The sequence below is a fragment of the Battus philenor genome, unplaced genomic scaffold (genome assembly GCF_028537555.1).
Source record: "Battus philenor isolate CCGP_79_NKW_IND1 unplaced genomic scaffold, ilBatPhil1.0.hap1 SCAF_13, whole genome shotgun sequence".
Classification (NCBI taxonomy): domain Eukaryota; kingdom Metazoa; phylum Arthropoda; class Insecta; order Lepidoptera; family Papilionidae; genus Battus; species Battus philenor.
Window position 1 is genome coordinate 9,467,191 of NW_027181675.1, and position 20,967 is coordinate 9,488,157.

At 32.2% G+C, this 20,967-nt stretch overlaps 4 protein-coding genes across 5 annotated transcripts; 2 read left to right on the top strand and 2 right to left on the bottom strand.

Moving 5' to 3' along the window:
• Positions 1–1,424: 1,424 nt before the first annotated feature.
• On the top strand, positions 1,425–12,086 carry RfC3 (replication factor C subunit RfC3). The gene is made up of 8 exons (XM_068776918.1): positions 1,425–1,575; positions 1,650–1,714; positions 1,784–1,911; positions 2,116–2,278; positions 8,917–9,076; positions 9,530–9,744; positions 10,776–10,853; positions 11,891–12,086. Exons 1-8 carry the CDS (start codon positions 1,541–1,543, stop codon positions 12,049–12,051), a joined length of 1,005 nt encoding a protein of 334 aa, XP_068633019.1. The 5' UTR covers positions 1,425–1,540; the 3' UTR covers positions 12,052–12,086.
• Positions 3,723–5,780, top strand: LOC137933133 (ras-related protein Rab-28-like). Its single transcript, XM_068776919.1, has 4 exons — positions 3,723–3,800; positions 3,870–4,052; positions 4,242–4,475; positions 5,550–5,780. Exons 1-4 carry the CDS (start codon positions 3,723–3,725, stop codon positions 5,778–5,780), a joined length of 726 nt encoding a protein of 241 aa, XP_068633020.1.
• A 1,109-nt stretch (positions 12,087–13,195) lies between the features above and the next one.
• LOC137933485 (juvenile hormone esterase-like) lies at positions 13,196–15,993 on the bottom strand. The gene is made up of 4 exons (XM_068777444.1): positions 15,799–15,993; positions 15,337–15,611; positions 14,205–15,239; positions 13,196–13,400 (listed from the first exon to the last, which is right to left on the bottom strand). Exons 1-4 carry the CDS (start codon positions 15,991–15,993, stop codon positions 13,196–13,198), a joined length of 1,710 nt encoding a protein of 569 aa, XP_068633545.1.
• Positions 15,994–16,855: 862 nt separating this feature from the next.
• Positions 16,856–20,425, bottom strand: LOC137933356 (juvenile hormone esterase-like). Of its 2 annotated transcripts, XM_068777284.1 has the most exons (5): positions 20,368–20,425; positions 19,799–20,019; positions 18,891–19,174; positions 17,786–18,802; positions 16,856–17,100 (listed from the first exon to the last, which is right to left on the bottom strand). In XM_068777284.1, the coding sequence occupies exons 2-5, from the start codon at positions 19,991–19,993 to the stop codon at positions 16,893–16,895; spliced, it is 1,704 nt and encodes a 567-aa protein (XP_068633385.1). In that variant the 5' UTR covers positions 19,994–20,019; positions 20,368–20,425; the 3' UTR covers positions 16,856–16,892. The 2 variants fall into 2 exon arrangements, with proteins under 2 accessions (XP_068633385.1, XP_068633386.1); XM_068777285.1 differs by lacking the exons at positions 19,799–20,019; positions 20,368–20,425 and having other exon boundaries at positions 19,040–19,109.
• Positions 20,426–20,967: the final 542 nt, after the last annotated feature.

Consider the following 20,967-nt stretch of genomic DNA (forward strand, 5'->3'; position numbering starts at 1 on the left):
TTGACACATTTGATCAAATGTGCTCAACATCGTCCTGTTCGAGAAAAACGAATAAATGGCCAATGACCATGTTTTATGGCATACTAAATATAGCATTTATCAATTCATATGTCATTTACTGTCAAAATGTTCTAACAAAACATGATAAGCCTTTAAAACGGAGAGAATTCATGAAAGAACTCAGTACTCAACTGATTGCACCGTGGATGACGCAAAGACGGCAAGCACCCACTTTGCCAAGGCATGTGCGAAGCAACATTGAAAATATTCTTCCAAAATCTACTGTACAGGCTTCCACAGATGATGCAGAAGAACCCTCAGCCAAAAAAAAAAGTATTATTGCAGTCTTTGCACGACTAAAAAGAAATAATTGCAAAGATGACCTGTGCCAAATGCAAAAAGACAGTTTGTTGTGAACACAAGAAAGACTTTTGTCTTGACTGTCTCTAAAGAAATTTTTCATGATATTAGAGTTTTTTTTTAACTGTTTATATTATAGTCAACTATTTTGTAAGGATAAATAACTATTTATTGTGATATTTTACTGGATTTGTTCCCATAAACCGATGACTGTTGGTTTTTGTTAATTTTTCATAGAGGTCTTGTGATTTAAGTTTAAAATTACTTAAAATTGAAAAAAATATCATATAAATGCATTTCATTTTTACAATAATGCCAAACCTATAAAATGACTAGATTAACTTAAATAAATATCCATTGTTATTATAAAATTGACGCCTTAGAAAAGCATGCGCCTCTGAAGCGTATGGTTATCTTTTACGTACGTTGTCATGTGGTTATCTTTCTAGGGTTAAAAAAGTTGTAGATCAAGTCCTAGTAACAAGGGTATAAACGCGTTGTACTGTTTCTAATTTAAATATTTTTATTACAATGTAATAAACATGAGAGTGAAAACATGAGAGTAATAAACATTCAACAAAAACCACAGAAGTTGTCTAGGCGGATTTTTCCGAACGTCTTTATTCTAATAAAATTTCCTAACTGCAATTGTGATTTATATTAATAGTAAAAAATTTTTTTTTATATTTTTAAAAAATTAAAATTATTTCTATAAAATTTATTTTTATAAACAAATATCAATAAAAGATAAAATAAGCTGTTGCAGAGATATGTGGTAGCGAATGTTGTGCCTCTTCTAATCAGGAAATATTTTGGGAAACCAGACAACGTAGTCGCAGATAAGTGCGATAGAATTCTACCGACTTTGCAATTAATATATGAAGTATTGGTTAAATATAAAAGTCGGTAAATTGATAAATGATAATAAATTGTATGTAAAAAAGAAGCAAATGAATGATTAAATAAATTATTAAAATATAGATGTACTCCGGCAAAGGCTTTTGAATTCTGCAATAACAATTTCCAAACTTACAAAATGTCATTCATTGCAAGATATTTAAAAGTTCAACTGTCAAATATTAAATTGTATGGTTATGTTTGGCGCGAAGATAAATTAAAAAATTGTTATCGAGACCTTTGTTTTATATTTTAGGATAAATTACAAACAAAAGATTGAAAAATGACAGTGGGGGCAGTAAACCAGAATTTGCCATGGTAATTAATGTAATGTTGATAAGTGAAATTTTATGTATTACCGAATTAATTTTATTGTCTTATTTGTTTAATAGGGTAGAAAAATACAGACCCTCGAAATTAGAAGACTTGGTGTCACATGAAGATATAATCAAAACAAGTGAGTATTACATTTGTTAAACATTGTTAGTTTTATAGTGTTTAATTATTGTTGTTTGCTTCATTTCAGTTGGTCAGTTTATAAAAGAGAATCAGTTGCCTCATCTACTATTTTACGGCCCCCCCGGTACAGGAAAAACTTCAACGATTTTAGCCTGTGCTAAGCAAATGTATACACAACAACAGTTTAATTCCATGGTAAGTGTTAATTTTCTAATTGACTGTGTTAGAAATTTATTTATCTATTTACTGATTACCAAAAGCTTCAGTTATTGTTTTGAAAATCATGGTGTTTTATTACCGATCCTTTAAACGTGATTTTTGTAATTGCAATGATTAATTTTTGTTTATATAAGTTTTATGTGTCCCAGTAAACTAGTATTTTGGGTTTATTAATTTTAGGTGCTGGAATTAAATGCATCTGATGACAGAGGAATTGGTATTGTAAGGGGACAAATCCTTAGTTTTGCTTCAACTCGTACAATATTCAAGGCTGGCCCAAAGTTAATTATTTTAGATGAAGCTGATGCAATGACAAATGATGCTCAAAATGCACTTCGGAGAAGTAAGTTCTTTTTATGATTCTTATTAAACAATACATTTATTTGGTAAGAAACCATTCCACTTATTCCATAAGTTGCAATTTTACTTCTGCATTTGGTATTTATTCACATTAAATCAAACACCCTTAAAAATATAATAATAAATGGTGATGTTTTAAATTATGTAAACTCTGATTTCCTATATCTCAATTGATTCTAAACTTCAATGGCGGCATCACATTGTCTCTTGCGATCAGGCTTAGTGCTGCAGCTTTTGCTCTTAGGAAAATAAAATGTTACTCTGATTACCACAAGGATAGTGTCCTTTAGTTTTTACCACAGCATTGTGACCTATGGATTGATGCTTTTGGGTACAGATGTGGATATTAAAAATATATTTATTTTGCAAAAGAGAGCCATTCAAGCTATTTTACATATTAAAAGTGAATTGATGGAAAAAAAAAAACTATTATAGTGAGTAATAATTTTTGTCTGTTCTGTATTGATAAACTTTATTAAAGGATGTGTTATTGTGGAGTTTATTCCTGTTTCTTCTCCGCAATTACAACAACAAAAGCTTGTGAAACAGAATAGTCAAAAATAAAATAGACTAAAAAAATAATAGGTTGATGATCAATACGAGTTCTGTTAAAAGTTCCAATGTTGAATAAATCAATTTTATATTTATTTTTACCAATATTCAAATTTCTAATGTTATACTGAGTACTTACTTTACTACCCTACTGGGCTAAAGACAATTTATAATAATTTTTATTAACTTTTGACAAATTATATAATTAGATGAATGTGAAGGTAATAAATTCATCAATAAATATGCTGTAGTTCGCGTCTCACATGCACAAGTCGAAATTGGATAGTTATCAGACTAGCATTAGCCAAAAAATACTGTTAATAGTACAATTTTTTAGTTAAAAAAGTGTCTGATAAATGTCTGATCTTATATGAAAATGTGAATCCGCAAATCCGTTCTCTGATGATGGCCAATTTTTTTTTAGGAAAATTTTATATTTTAATTTCATGATATGACTGTTGATCTGATGATCTGGATCTGGGGTACCCATGTCCAGATTTGGATGTCTTATTGTCGAAATGATAATGATACAAGACTAACTAGTCTTATAATGTTATGTATGTTCTCTCTGTTATTAAAGAGAACTTAATATTGTCTATTTCTTTTTTTCTTTGTTTATAAAACTTGTGCCTGGCGGTTGCTATGGTGATTGAAATTTTATGTTAATTTGAGTTTATAACTTACGTTTCGGCCTGAACAAGTTACATTTTAACTGATTATAAAATGATATTACACTGAATATGCCACTTTTTAGTAATTAAAATACAATACGCGTGCATTAAGTTTTTTATATAACTGTCACGTAAGCTACTTCATGTTATTTTACTAAATAAATATTTTCGTATTTATATAAACTTAAGTGTTTGGTGTTCAAAATGTCTGATACTGAGGACGAAGAATCTGGAAATAGAGAGGTTAAGATTACCATCCTTGGTGAACCTTTTACGGGAAAGGTAAGTAAAATAATAATAAATTTAATGATCACATTTAAAACAATAAACATGTTGTTTTTTTGTTTCCAGACAAGTTTATGTCATAAATATTTCGGGACGAATGGTGTCGTACAGGGCGGTAGTACTTGGGGAGCAGAAGTCATGGCTGGGCAGTGCCTAGGACTTCGCCCTCCGGTCACGTTATATTTATGTGACGTCGCAGGCAATAGCCTTTCTACTTGCATGCTCAGGAACTATTTGTATACTTCTGATGTTAGCATTTCATCCGTTTTGATTAAATATTTTAAGTATAATTGTTGAAATACATTAAATTAATTGCTTTAGTTAGAATTGCAGCTTGAAGTGTTTGCCATGCAATTTGTGTATCATAGACTTTTTAAAAAGATTTAAAGTTATTAAATAACTTTTTTAAGTTAAGGTTTAATGGAAATACATTTTCAGATAGTGATATTCGTTTACGATTTGACTAATTTGCAAAGTTTCGAAAAATTAAACGAATGGATAAGAGCAGTTGATAAAATTGTCGAGCGAGAACCAAAAAAACCATTACTTGCGTTATTTGGAAATAAATCTGATTTGGAACATCAGCGGGCCGTTCGACTATCTTGTGTTAAAAATTTTGCATCGGAACATTTATTAGAAAATTTCAAAGGATCTGCCAGGACTGGTGAGATGGTAATTTTCTTTTTGATTTTGAATGAAAATTAATAAATTGACTACGTTAAATTATGTACATCGTGGTCATTTCTTTGTGGTCAAAATCAACATAACTTTATGATAAAAGATCATTACTATCATCTATAATTTTCAGCTTAAAATTTAGTTTACTTTGGTTCGTGAAGCGCCACCTTTTGAGAAGAACTAACAAGAAACTTAGTCTGGTTTATATATTTTTGGCGATTATATTATATATGTATATATATAGGTATTAACAAAATTTTATTTCTTTAAAATTAGAACAATTCACTATCAAACATTTTTATCATGAACATGCTATGTAAAGAACAATATGCTTTTTGAAAGAGCCGCCTATGCTAAATAAATTTCCCTTGATAGTTTGTAAATAGAATCTTATACAATGACTTAAATAAGGTCACGCTAATTCTTGGAAGTCCAGTTTTTTTTATCGCCGCTATCCTTTTGCTTGTATTTTAAGAAAAAAAGAAAATAGTTTTTTAATACATTCCATGCGTGGGGTGTATACGACCCCCGCTGCACTTTCCGTTCAAGCCATTTGCAGTTCTCACTGAAAAACAAAGAATTATTAAAAAAGGAATTGCAGGGTCGAATATTATATAAGAATATAATATAAATAACTTCACATCAGGTATGCGCGTATGTAACACATATTAAAATTGATAACTTTTTCTCGCTAATTATAGCTTTGCAGTATTGTGTAAAGCATATGTCTTAAACTTTTTTTAATTTTTAAAATGTGTGTCGTATACGCCCCACGCGGCCTGAATGGAAAATCTTCAAAAATTACCGAGGCGCGGAACGTGTTGATAGTTGAAAAATACATTATCTCTGGGAATAAACGTAAACTTATAATTAGATGTGTTTTAAAGTAGTCTTCAAAATTTAACGAAAATCTTATCATAAATCGTGGTGGAATTATGATTGCAAAGAATACATGTTATTTTTTTTATTTTTTAATGCAATTTTCGATATCTTAAAAAATCATTTAGGTGCACTAACGTGTTCGCACGAATGAGCTACAGCGTACATGTCATTATTGTATATTTTCAGGTAAATTATTTATTCTCGAACCTCATCGGTAGGTTATTGAATTATGAAAGTCAGCAAATCACACCACCTGCAGCCGCATACCCAAAACCGATTATAAACGAAATAGAAGAACAGTCTAATGGTCCAACACAAAACGTTGACGCAGTACCAACGTCACCTTTAATAATGAATAGAAAAACTCTGAGGAAAATACAAAGAAAAGCTTCTTCATCAGTTTGCTGTGTCCAATGATAATAAAATATATAATTTTTATTTGTGTTATTTCATTTCAAATACATTCTATTTCAGTTTTTAAAATCAATGTCTCCTTGAAGTAAAACAAAATAAATCTAAAATGTTCACACCTACAATACCCGACGATAAATATTGCACATCGACCTTTGGAAAGAGACAATGTGCTAATTTCGGCTTCGTAGAGCGTTATCTCTGTCGCACGACTGCCAAAACATCACATAGGTAGTATGATGAGAGATAATTCTCTACGAAGCCCAAATTAGCCGATTGTCTCTTTCCAAAGGTCGATGTGCAATATTTATCGCCGGATACTGTACGATGTTTCCGTGTTTGGGCTCAAAAATTATATAAAATGAAATGTAATGTTGCCTGTAAGAAATCGTGGAATGTATTAACCTGTCTATTATACTTCTGTATTGTTATTGGGCTTCTTTTTTATGTTACTGTCTTTATTATGATAGTAAAGTACTTTTTATATCTATTAACTAGTAAAACTGTAATACGTGCTTTGGTCTTGAATCCATAACTCGGAAAATATCAAAATATACTTTTTACATCTTTTTATTAATTTATTAACTGTATATGTTGCGTGTTGGCGATTTTGTTTAGAAACAAAAGTGGTTTCTATAATAATCGAACAATTCATCTTGATTTATGTATTTAAGCATCTGTATAACTCTTCTTCTTCCTTCCCTTTTCTCTTTATTTGGGGTCGAGTCTCCTTATCAATTTGCGCCAGGCCACTTTATCCTGGGTTGTCTTTGCATCAAGTTGAAGGGTTTCCAGTTCCTTTCTGATATTTAGCCACCACGTAGCTTTTGGACGCCCTCTCCCTCTTGGGAATTCTGGGAGGCTTAAGGCAGTTTTTACCACGTGGTCATCTGGTTTTCGTTGAATGTGGTCATACCATCGCAATCTATTTTCCTGTAATTTGCTGGGGATCGGAGCTACTTTAAACGAACCTCTGATATATTTGTTCAGTATTTTCTCTATTCTAGTAACGCCACCCGACCATCTAAGCATCTTCATCTCATTGACATGAAGTGTTTGCTCGTGTCTCTGACTTACAGTCCAGCATTCCGAGCCGTAGAGCATAGTTGGTCTACGGCTGACAACGGCTTTGTAGACTTTACCCTTGGTTTTAATGGGCATACGGTTATCACTTAGAACGCCTGTCACTTCCCTCTACTTCATCCATGCGGTTTGTACCCTGTTCTTGACATCAGCGATTGAGTCTGCATCGGTACTTAAGGTCGACCCTAGGTACCTGAACTCAGTGACGGATGGTATATCATTATCGTCTGTGTTTTCCTCTGTCTATAGAAATTATCTCTCGCTTTCTGTCTTTTTCTCTAGCTTTATGCCTTTAGGTCCTCGTCGCTTTCCGAATCTTGCTAAGCCTTCAAATGCTCTTTTTTGTTTCGCACTGCTGCTTTCACCGTATCGTTCCACCGCTACACACACTAATGTCTTTATCTGGAATTATGCCTTTTGACTCTCCTAGTCAAGTTTTTGCTGCCGAGACCGTTAGATCCTCGAATTTGGACCACATTTCATTTACATTTTGGTACTCGTTGTCCAAGTCAGATTTTAAATGGTTTGTAATACATTCTAATAAGCGGTTTCCTTCTGGTCCGTTCAGTTTAGCCCATTTGATTTTCGGTGTTTTATCTTTGACATGTCTCAGTGGTTTCCGCAATTTGAATTTCGTAACAAGTATTCGATGTTGGCTTGTTAATGCTTCCCCTGGGATAACCTTACAGTCCTTGAATCTAGATATTAAGCTTTTCTCTCCCAGTATATAATCAACCTGCGTCTTTTTACCTCCACTTTTGTAAGTTATAAGGTGCTCTTCCTTTTTCTCAAAGCATGTGTTAATGATCATTAAATTGTGTCTACTTGAAAAATCTAAAATACTATGTCCTTCTTGGTTTAGCTTGCCATAGCCAAAACCGCCATGGTGTTCACTGCCATTTGGAGTTTTATGGCCAACGTGCCCATTAAGGTCACCGCTGATTAGTTTTAATTCACTAACTCCTATAGAGGCTATCACATCATCAAAGTCCTCCCAGAAATCTTGTTTTTCCTCCTTAGAGCATCCAACTTGAGGAGCGTATACTGATATGATGTTTAGTGGTGGCTGATTGTCAAGCGCTAGTTTTATGGCTAGGAGCCGGTCAGATTTCCTATTTATGCTAATGATTCTATCTTTTAGATAAGAGATAAAAGCTATGGCTACACCATTTCGGTGCGTTAATGTTCTATTATATATTAGTTTAAATCCTAGTCCAATATCACGAGACTTGGAACCCTTTCACTTGATTTCCTGTAAGCAACATGCATCAATGTTTCTTCGTTTGAGGACTTCACTTAGTTCGCTGGTGCGACCGGTAAGGGAACCTAAGTTCCACGTAGCGAATCTCAGAGTGTCAATTACCTCGCTTGCGGGGGACGCCCTAGTGTTGTCTTCTTTTGTCGCTCTTTTATTCGCATCTAAAGTATTTGCGTCGCAGTATGATCTCGTCTATTATTTCTTGTAACTTTCATGATAAGGAGAATTTGTTTTGGCAATTGGGTTTTTACAACCGGCTGCCGCCTGACGCTAAGGTAGTAACTCTCTTGGAGAGCTATGGGTGCTTCTGCCGACCGCGGTCTTCATCACCAACCCTACTACACCACGCCACCTGGTAGCGTAGCTCCAGAGCAACCTGTGACCCCAATATGTGAGGGCAGCTTGCGACTGGGGTATTTGCCTCTTCCGCCTGCTCTACCGTACCAATGGACTCCATCTCCGCCTTTGTAGCCGTTAACGTCTTCACACGTAACCCTGAGCAAGGGGCCGCGCTATACCCCGCGGTACTAGGTCCCTATCCGAACTCTGCCACCAATTTCAAGTGATTGAAAATAGGTGTAAAAGTTTCAACACTGCTTCACAGCTTTAACACCTATAACCAATTATTTGTTTTGAGCCGTTTAAAGCCTTAGCACTCACGAGTAATGACCCTATATATTCAGGAGCGATTCCTTTACCTTATTATTTCCTTCCTTTATTAGTAATAAAGACAAAACAACACGATAATTATTACATCTTTTGAATGATTGCAACTGTAACGTTTTTAATATTTTTTTCCAGTAATAGAAAAGTATACTGACAACGTGCGGTTCTGTATTATTTGTAATTACTTGGGCAAGATCATACCGGCCCTTCAGTCAAGGTGCACGCGTTTTCGATTCGCTCCTCTACAGCAGGACCAGATTGTGCCGCGTCTCAAGGAAATCGTTGTTAAGGAAAAGTAAGTTAATAAATTCAAATTACCTTTATTCAAATAAATATATACACACACACTTTTGAATCGTCAATTATTTTAACATATAGTAAGCTACCACCAGCTCGGAATGTTCATCGACTGAGAAGTGCCTGCCAGATTCTCAAAATTATGTAAATGAGCCAACAAACCAAGTTACACACATTTTGTTTTATTTAATGATATACTTTTAATTTTAGATGAACAATTATTAGACAGGTCTAAGATATCTTGTGAAATAATATATTTTGTTTGTTGCTTAACAATTCTATCTTTAGAAAAAAAAACTGGAGTTTCATTTTATTTTTCTCTAACGTCGACTATAGGCGATGTATTTAAATGCCGTACGCTTAGAGACACTACGCCAAGAGCGGTTTACTGCTTTGGATTCCCTCGATATAAACTATTGTAACAATGATTTTATTACACTTTTTTTTGCAGTGTAAAAATATCTGAGGATGGTATTAACGCCCTATTGGCATTGTCTGGTGGCGACATGCGAAAGGTACTCAACACTTTGCAGAGCACTTGGTTGGCATACCGTGACGTCACAGAAGACAACGTATACACCTGCGTGGGCCATCCTCTGCGCTCAGATATAGACAGAATTCTGAACTGGTTGATGAACGAAAACGATTTTTCCACCTGCTTTCAAAGTATCCTTTTTTACAGGCATTAAAAGATTTAGTATAGTTTTCTGGGAAATAAACACCAGTTTTACGGCTCATTATATATCATAACAACAATTTTGCCGTGTGTATAAAAACAGTTTATATTCTATAGTGCTACCAAAACATATGTACCGCGCCTTAGGATCGCGCAGAGAGTGAATGAGAAAAGAAGGGCATTAGCTCCTCCGTCGCAAGAGTTGTCGGAGGACTGGCTGAACGCAGCGGCTGATATTCTTTGCCGTTCCGCTTCACGGTACTGCGGTTTCGGTAGCACTAAAACAAAACAAGACCAAATTTATAACTAATGAAATTTAATCTGTGTCAAAAAGAGTGGAGCTACTACCTACCAAATGTTTGAGATTTGGTAAAAAAGAAAAAAAAAACGACTCCTTTAGGAGTGACAGAACAAAGCGTGATGACTCCATGAAGTCTAACTTCACAAAAGGTCAAAAAACGGCAACTCCGACTTTGCGCAATTTAAAAAAACGGGTTCTAATGCATTATAGATAACTTAAAGCTTTTATTTTCAAATTCTGTTTCTATTCTTGTAAAAAGAGGCGTATTATGTTTTGATCTGGATCTGACGAAAATAGCATCATTGGTACCAGATTGTTTGGAAACTTGTTAAACTTTTAATCTCCGTATCAAAAATTAATAATTTTTGTTAACATTATGTTTATAAATATTTTTGATTTTCTTTTTTTATTGATTCTGTTTATTGTTATTTTTAAAATGGAAATGTCATGATTTACATCAAACTACTTTCGAGGATATTTATTACGGGAATAAGCATGATTTCAACCACATCAGCCTAACGGGCGACGTAATTTTATATTTTGTCGAATTTTGGTATTTTTTTTAGAAAAAGTTGAATTATCATTTTTTGTTCTGTTACTCTTCATTTGATAATATAACTTATATCACACGAGTCATAATGTGCACATTTAATTTTTATACAGCCGATAACATGAAACTGCGGCCATTTTTTTCTTAATTTTCCTTAAGGATACTTACAGATATACAAGAATTGAAAATTTTGAAAGGTTTAGCACTTTGCGATATCTTAACGGAAGTACATACAAAAATTCAGAGAGGTATGTTTTCTTTAAAACTACATTTCGAGGTTATTTATGCTAAGTACAAAATATATTATAAACGCAATAAGGCCGAGTACAATAAAGCCGAGTACAATTTTGTGTCTAGTCTACAACGTTTGATGTCATTGCTAGGACGAAAGGGTAAAACCGTAGAGTTTAATAATGTCGTAATTGACACATTGATCGAAATTGTGTATTCAAAAAAAATTGTTGTCCTTAAATTTACATATAATACTCGTATATATATTTATTACCTTTATCTATCAATTATTATTAATTTAAAAAAAAATTTTTCTTTTCCACTCTCTAACCGTGCTTAACATGATCGTGACTGTGTCGAGATTATTCATTAATTGAAAATAAAAAGACAATAAAAACTAATACAGACAAAGACCACACAAAGTTTGAGCATTATGCATATACTACAATTAATCAATTATTTTATAAGTTTATTTTATCTATATATGTATATATCCCACATTAGCGTCTGTTCCTTTATTTTTATTTTACATTTTCTTTTCTTTTTTTTTGCTCTTGTGCCTGTTAAGTTATTCGGGTCTCTTCTCAAACTAGTTCCTAAATTAAACAAAGCAAATCTATTATTGTTTTGGTATTTTTTAATTATTTTATATATTATCATAGTCTTGATTTTTTTTATTACAACGCCCTACCGATAGTTATGTTAATGACGTTTATTTACGACGTATTATTAGGATAAATACTTCACACATTTCCCACTGGACCCGCTACCGTCTACATGAAAAGTTTTAGAGTCTATTACAGGATGTTACTGCTTCTCTTCATATCATTTTAGCTGCTGAACGTAGGCTTTTTTAGAGATTTCCAATAGGACTGGAAGAAAATGGCTTACATCTAGAGTTTTTCGATGACATGAATAAAGTCTTCACCCACAAGGTGGACTACCCTGCGCTTGCAGGTCTATGTTCTTGGGAAACGATGGCCATGTAACCGACAAGTGCTCAATTAAGAGGTAAAATAATAGACTAGATTCTATTAATGTTTATTGTTTGCAGTAAAATTCCCACCAGAGGTGCTAATATCGTTAATAATCAAAATGGCGGATTCAGAAGCAAGGGTAGCGAGCGGCTGCAGCGAACGCATCGAACTGTCAGCTCTGATCGCTGCATTCCAGGTTGCAAGAGAACAAATCGATGTGGCTTTACAGGATTCTTGATCATACTGTCTTAAATTTATTAAATTAATATGTATAACGGATTTTGTGTGTTTCTTTTTTACTCTGTTTCCACGTTTCAATATCATTAAAAATGTAGCAACTACATAAAAATAGAAAATACATAATGAGTATGCAAGGTCAACTTCCATTAAAGATGTTACTGTTTGATTAGTCTTAATAGTACTCATGAAGGATTTAATTAGTAGGTAAAAAATTTTTTTCTGGATCAGGTAAAATAATAAGAATGAAGTTTAAGATAAAAACAAACAATGTGCTTATTTTCAAGGAACGACTTTAAGGGATAAAACAATATTTAAAGTCAAGTACACGCATTTAAAAAAATAAATATGGTTTTCGTCTGACATTTAAGATAAAAGGAAGTCCATATTAAAATAAATCTTTTCTTGAAAAAAACGTATTGCTCTACGCTTCCTGTCTAAACTATTTTGTGTGTAATAATTTTGAGGATATATATTTTTGTTTAATAAATAGTAATCAGAATTTGTATTACTTTGTAACAAGCTTCCTTTCAGGCCAAAGAATTTTGGGTAGATGTCACATAGCTATGGATTTTTAGTCCTAGGACATGTTTTTCTCGCGATGTTTTCCCTAACAGTTTCTAAACAGTGGCGATGTTATATTTTAAGTCGGAGACTAGTGATAACCAGATACTTTGCAATATTTTTTTTGTATTAGGCACGATTCGATAAACTACAGTTTGAAATTAAAAACATATTTTTCGTTTTATCATCAAATATTTATTTAAATTATATATACACGTTGTAGTTCATCATCTCTTTCCATTTGTTCCTTAATTTGTTTGTAAACCCAATAGATCTTAATAGTGATACTCTGTTTTCTCTATAAATCAAAAAAATGTCTGATGAGCAACAGATCAAAATTCAATATTATTAACGACGTAAAAGGATAATTTAACATTATGTGAAGTACTATCACTGAAAAATTGTCAAATACTTACCAAGTTCAAAGTCTATTCAAAATAAGATTTCTTTAAACTTCATATGCTCGATAAATGCGATTTGTTGATTACTTCTTGGATAAGTACAAAAATTGGAACTATCTGTTATTAAGAAAAAACAATACATCTATTTTGAACTATTTAATATTTATTTAAAAATTCTTACTACGGTATAATCTTATACTCCAATTTACCTCCTTTATTTAAAAAATTATTATATTCCTTGTATACATTAGTCCAAAATTTAAGTCTTTTTTTAATTGGTTCAAAAATTTGTATAACCGATGGTTCATCACTCAAAAGAGCCATTTTTCGCTCCGTTCCGTATTCAGGCCATATAAAATTAGAATAATTTTTCGGTGTTGGGTTCCTGTAATAAAACAGTTTTAATGAATTTTTAAGACATAGCGCGGCTAGGATGTAAGGCTTTTTTTTGGAGTTTGATTTTTCAGTACTTTTATTTAGAAGAGAAATGAATGGCGATATAACATTTTATATGACATAAGCATCTTACTCAGCTGGTCGCCTCTACAAATTTATGTCGTTATTAAAACGCTTAAAATACTCTGTAATAAAATTTCTTTATACAATTTTTTATACAACTGAGAAGTACAAAAGTATTTTTGGTATTTTAATTTATTTTAAATAATTAGATAAATCCATAACATCATCAATGGTTACTAGTTGGACATAGACCTTCCCCATAGATTCCAAAACGACCGCTTGGAAGCGGGTTCCAAAGATCTTAACAAGGTCGTCTGTCCACATTACCTCGTCAAACTTGCGCATCCCGCGGTGTTCGTTCTAAAAGATACGCCCATCTGTTCTAGGGTCCGAATGTTTAGATGTTAATCAATCCAGCTCCGCTGAATTAAATTGGGTACCAGTAAGAACAACAAGAGAATATAATCATATAAACAATCCGTAGGTTGAATTGATCTTAAATAAGTTAGTTAAAGTGAGTCTTATCTTCTAATCGTGCCAAGTCTGATAGTGTTTTATGGGTTCTGCGCGCAATGTGGCCCGCCTACTGCCACATCAACTTACCAATTTGCTGGATTATGTAGGTTTCGTTCGACTATTGATGCCAGGAATTAGGAGATCTCATTACTGATCCAACCTCGTAGAAGAAATACTGAACATAGCCCTTTGAAAATTTCCAAAAAATCCTTACCCATATTTTACGAAATTGGACAGTAGAGTTGTCATTAAATTTACTGTACGTAAACTCCTTTCGTCTGCATGTTTAAATTTTAGTTTAGTTGCATTGGTTAGAAATAAATATCCCAAATCGTCGGCGTGACTTGTACCAGGATATGTTATATTATAATATATTTTACACCAATTAAAATTTCCATCAAAATCAAAAATGTAATAGTAAACAGCACTGCTATCTTTTTTTTCTTTGTGTAAATTAATCCACGTATCAATGCCAAACACGTAATGCGTATCCGAAATATAATCATACGCATTATTCAATGTCCAGTTCGAAAAGTTTTCATCGCCGAAGTAAAATTTCACGATTGAATTCGCTAAAGTCGTTGATTGTTTTAAACCAAGAGGATATTCAATATTCGATGGTATTGTCAATTCAATGTTCTTACGCAAATTATTTAACACTACATTTGGATACCTAAAACTTAGTGATGTCATGTAAATTCCTTCGTTGCCATTGAAACCTGCAAAAATAGGAACATTCTGCTGTTCATGCAATTCTAATATTTCTTTCGGATCTTTAGTTATGACTGCATGAGTAAAATTGTTTTCAACGCTTGGTAGAAATGGTGTAAAGGGCCTCAGTATGTTATTATTCTTGTTTTTCAATTTAATACGTGCTTTTATTATGTCAAATACATCTGCTTCCCTCAAACATTTCAATATTAAGTAGACATCGTCCGTTACTGAACAAAGTTCCTTAGCTAATTCCAGAGTATTTTCAATAGGGTGTTTTGATAGAGCCCTATAGCTCAAAGCACTACCACTTAATAATATTGCTCTTTGAAAAAGACCGGATGAATGTTTTGTCAATAATAAATAATTGACTATAGTTGCGCCGGAACTATTGCCGCCCAGTGATATGTTATTACTGTCGCCGCCAAATTGTTTAATGTTGTTTTTTATCCACCTTAAAGCTAGTATTATATCCTTTAATCCGGCGTTACCCGAAGCTTCTTCGATTCCTAATGACATAAATCCCAATGGTCCTAACCTAAAATTATTGATATTCATAATTTATAAAAATCCTATTAATTGACTGCATAAAATTTCTATACGTAAATATATTTTTACTAGATTTTTGTGGTTACCTGTAGTTTATTGTAATAATAATAATCCCCTGTCGCAGTAAAAGTTGAGGCCCGTAAATTATATCAGTATTTCCAGAAATAAATTCAAATGCACCACCGTGTATGAAAACCAGCACTGGTAGAGATGAATTTAAATTTTCGGGTACGAAGATATTTAATCTTAAACAATCTTCATCCATTTGTTCCTTTTTGTATTTCACCTCTATTTGGGGACACACGGGGGGTTCCCGTGTTGCGTTGAAAATATTAGTCCATGGCTGTCTCATTACTGGAGGCTGTCAGATAAGAATTGCATAAGAGATATAATTGAACTTTTATTTTTCTTTTTAACTTATATTTTTAATTAAACGAAACAAAATTATCGCCAAAAAACGTGTTATTGATTTCGCGGAGAAAATGTTATTTCCGATAATTACTATAAAATAAACCCACGCACACATTTTAAATTATAAGTAAAATTACCCGAAATCTGAGGGCTCCTGTAGGACATTCCGCATAAGGTATTCCTTGATAGGAATAATAAAAAATTTCCTCATATCGTTGCAACGCACCTCGCACAGGACCACTATTAGTTCTAATTATGCTTTGACTATTTAAAGTTAGTGACAGATGATAGATCAAGAAAATATAATGAATTAACACTACCACAAAACACATTGTCCCTTTTGAATTAATATTCAAGAAATATGGCCAACAAGTCGCTTTAATGAAATGCTGCAAAACATAAAACGTATTTGCTTAGGTTGTACAAAAGTAGGTTCTTCAAATTTACACAAGTGAAGTCACGGTAAAATCGCACATTTATTTAAAATACATTTGATTGAGTTGTAAAGCATGTATAAAGGTTTTCTATTTTTTTATACATGAGTGCATCGAACCTTTCTGAATACAGGTGTACAATGCACACAAAAACGATGCCCATACACATCGTGTTTTTAATCTATTTTAAATTACCTAAACGTGATTGTCGTCACGCTTCAGTTCAATACAATTGTTTGCATGATATCTATTTAGATAAAACATTTTACGTGTATTTTGCGTTCCTTTAATAAACCCATTTAATTGTTTTATAGATGGAAAACATTGCAGTGATAGAATGATTAAAAACGATGAACTTAATAAGACATATGTCCAGGTCGAACCATCGCTAGCAGTGAGAATTAATGCAGTTATTTTTTCTACGTGCAATTTTAAATTCAATCGAGACAGATCTTATTTTTACCTCTCTCAATCAAAACTTGAGAAAAAAATTATGTGTTAAAATAATAAATTAATAACCAGAACGACGGATTTAGTGACAATAATAATTTCCCGATAAATAATTTAAAAGTTTATCACAGATATATTTGTTTTTCGCTTGCTATAGGAATTAATGGTACCGAATTAATCTTATACCACTTTACAATATACACAAAACTGTGATGCGGTTAAGTTAAGGTAATATTTGTGGTACGCGAGACCAAGTCCGACTGGCAATCGAATGCGGATATATCTGTTAAATGAAATACACAAGGCGTCCTACAAAATTTATTTTCTAAAAATATTTTACAATCCCTTCAAGGTATGCATTTCTTTTCCAATTTCCCTCCGCTTTTAATATAGTTATAATACTTTTCGTAAACATCGTCCCAAAATTTCAGTCTATCAACGAGTTGATTTGAAAGGGTTCCTTTGACTGGTTTTTCTCGAATGTATAGCAACGTGCCATCTTTGTTATATTTTTCCCATTTAAAGTCACTTGTAAATCCCGCCGGTGTGGGATTGCTAAAATAAAATTTAAACATTAAATAGCTAAACTAAACACGAATATTTTAAAACAATACAGGAAACATCGCTTAAATATAACTTCCGGTAGCATAGACTTTGCAAAATTGAATAACGGAATTCCGAAAATCAAAGCAGCTACTAGGCTACTGCGGTTGTGTTATAGATAACGGAATAATTAACAACCACAGAAAATATATACACGTCCCGCCATGTCTAAAAAATAAATGAAAATCAATTATTACTGAACAGGAATTGACTTAAAAAAATGTACATATATATATATATTTACATTGCAATGAAATTTCACTCTAAAAAATTGTGACTTTCTTCTTCTATGTTCTCAGTTATAAAAAAACTTAAAAAAATCACAAAAGTAAGTACATAATAGCATAAAGTTATGTTTAAACTATTGGTAAACCACCTTTGGCACTTTTTTATAAACAGAGCGTCTTCGACTAACACGAAAATTAACCTAGCATAGTTTACCCAAATTTAATTTTAATTTTTAGGCTGCATTAATAATTTTTAAAAACTAATCTATTTTAATATGTATTTGATTAGCCAAATATCAAAACAACTTTAGGTTTTTATTTAATGCAATGAAAAAAATCAACCGTATTTCACTTTTCTCATCTAACAGTGAAGTACCAGAACTGAATGATAGATAAGATACATTACTCACCCATACTTTATGAAGTTGGAAAATAATGTCAACAGCATATTCATCACCAAATTGCTTTTATGGTCGACATGATTTAACAGAGGTGCAGTGTTTCTGGTGACAAACACGTAACCTAGTTCATCTGCATGAGCCGTGCCTGGGAAATCTATCTTGTAATATAACTTTGCCCAATTAAGGCCTCCATCAAAATCGAAGATATAATAATACAAGTCATTACTGTTATTCATTTGCTTAAGTTTCTTAACCCATGAATCTATACCATAAATGTACTGTGAATCTGATGCTAAATCTATGATATTATTTAGGGTAAAATTTGATAAGTTAGTATTAAAATATTTTTCACCAATCGATTTAGCTAAATCTAAAGAAATTTTAGATTTAAGTGGATATTCTATATTAGATGGTATAGCAAGCTCCATCTCCTTGTTTAACTTTTTTAATTTTGCTGTATTATTTATTTTAGGAATCAAAAATATTCCTTCCCTGTAATTAAAACCTGTTAAAATTTTTATGTTCTGTAGTAATTCTAATTCACGAGGTTCTGAAGTAATAATCGCATGAGAAGATTCTATTTCTACGGTCGGAGTGAACATAGAGAAAGGCCGCAGTATCACCTCGTCGTATTTTGTCAAATTCGTTTCAGCGTCGATTATGTCAAACACATTTATTTCTCTTAATTTGTTTAATAAAATGTTTACATCGTTTATTGGTAAACCAAGCTCCTTAGCCAATGTTAAGGCGTTTTCTTTAGCATGTCTAGAGAGTGATCTTGGATTATCTGCATTACCACTGATCAAAATAACTTGATTAAATAGATTAATCGAATGCTTCGACACTGCTAAGCAATGAATTATTGCAGCACCTGAACTGTGTCCACCTAATGTAATTTTATTTGGATCACCACCAAATCGTTCAATGTTTTCCTTTACCCATTTTAAAGCAAGTAGTATGTCTTTAATGGCTGCATTACCAGATGCTTCGTCTATATCAAGTGACAGGAAGCCTAAAGCTCCCAACCTGAAATGAAGATGTATAATTTATAGATAGGAATTTAAATACATGGAGTATTAATATAAATTTTTCAAATAATAGATGCGTTTCACACCTGAAGTTCATAGAAACAAAGATTACACCATGCTGTATAAATAATTGTGGTCCATACAAAACATCACTATTGCCAGAATGGAGACGAAATGCACCTCCGTGTACAAAAACTAATACCGGCAATTTATGTACATTCTGATTTACATTTACCGGCACATGTATGTTAATGAACAAACAATCTTCGTTCATTTTTTCTCTTTCGTACTTTCCACTTTCTTGAGGGCATAGATGTTTTTCACGGGTTGCGTCAAGAATTCGTGTCCACGGTTTTATAGGAACAGGAGGCTTAAAATGAATTGTAAATATAGCAAAGAAAAGACAAAAAAAGCAATTAATAATATGATTCGAGTTAATTAATTTTTTGTATCGACTATAGATAAAGCATTTGACCTTTGGCTCGTCTGATGTTAACGAGGTCTATAATGTTACATGCTTGCCTAGAAGAAACCTTTTCGCTCTTGACTTTAAGACACCCAAGTTTGAAGACGGTTCATAGCATCAACACTTGATGATTGTTGATGTTAATGATTGAATATGTTGTTTTAACCTTATAAAAATGTTAATATCTATCCTTATTTCAATAAAACAATTTCTTCATTGCGAGTGCTATAATTTCATGTTTGCTTTCTATCACATTACGTAAAAAAAAAGTTTATATCAATTTAAGCTTTGAATTTTATAATCAACGAATTTCTACCATTTAGTAATTACAGGGTTTAATACAATTTGTATTAAAGATTTTTTTTAATTAAAGTTCCCATAGATATCGTATTATATACAATACATAATAATGCAGTAAATATACATAATAATACAGTAAAAGATTTGAGAGATTAAGAGCTTTTTTAAAGCTTTAGATTAGATTGCATGCTTTCTTTCCAATTTTTACTTATAGATTTAGATTTTTACCATAAATCGCAATGAGCCGGTGGGACTTTCAGCATATGGAATACCCATATACGAATAATAGTTTAAACTTCCCCATTGTCTCAGTAATCCTCTGATTGGTCCTCCGGTTGTTTTTATTATTTTGGCATCAGCTTTTGTAACTATTGCAATTGTAAGAATTGTGAGGAAAAGTTGAGACAGAATTTTCAATATCATTTGTGTGGTTATTCTTAAGACAGCATCTAAAAAAAGTTAGTTTTTGTACACCGTAGCTGTTATTAATTAAAAAGTTATTAATTTACTTTCGTGTCAATTACATTTACTACTAGGGCTTACTACAGCATTAAACATGTTAGGGGTTAAGTGATTTTAAATTCATGATCAACATTTAGTTAATGCTACAGATTTTTTCAACGAATTTTACCTACTTACCTTACAATTTAATGTATTGCAGCTTTATGGTGTTAACATTTAGTATGGTAAGGCAAACAAATTTTTAGGTAGCGTAAAAATACGTTTGTAATTGTTATACAATATTTTGAATAATTACAATATTTTTAATCTATTGTAAAATGTTTTTTGTTACGTACCTAAATATAAATATCACAACACTGTCTTGCAAAACAAGTTTATTTAAAAACAATGTACAGAATTCATTTTACGATAAAAATAATTTATAAACAAAAATTATATTCTGTCTTATAGAATAACGATCTGATTGAAAGTAGAAATAATAATGAAGTTCGAGTATAACGATTTTAATCATTAAAGCACTTTATATCGTTTTGACTTCGGTACTTACTAATGAATATCATTATCATTGGTAAATACGCTACGTTTTTATAGACGTAGGGAACAAAATTAATTCGTCTAAAACGGAATCTGGGTTTTTTTACCTCGCTTATTTGAAAAATTAATTTAAATTTAGAATAAAATCGTGAATAAAAGCGTTATTAATTACATAAAGATGATCGAATATTGATATTTATTCAGCGTTATATATTATATTAAGCGTTCGATAAATATAGTTCATAAAGTAAATGTTGTTGTGTCAACTCAAGAACTTGTATCGTTTTATCATCTTTTTACGATAAACTATATTAATAATAATTATACCTTTTTTATTCGATAGGTGTGTATGTCAATTGTCCTTCAACAAGAAGAGATTTAGGTGTTTTAGGTATAATTCT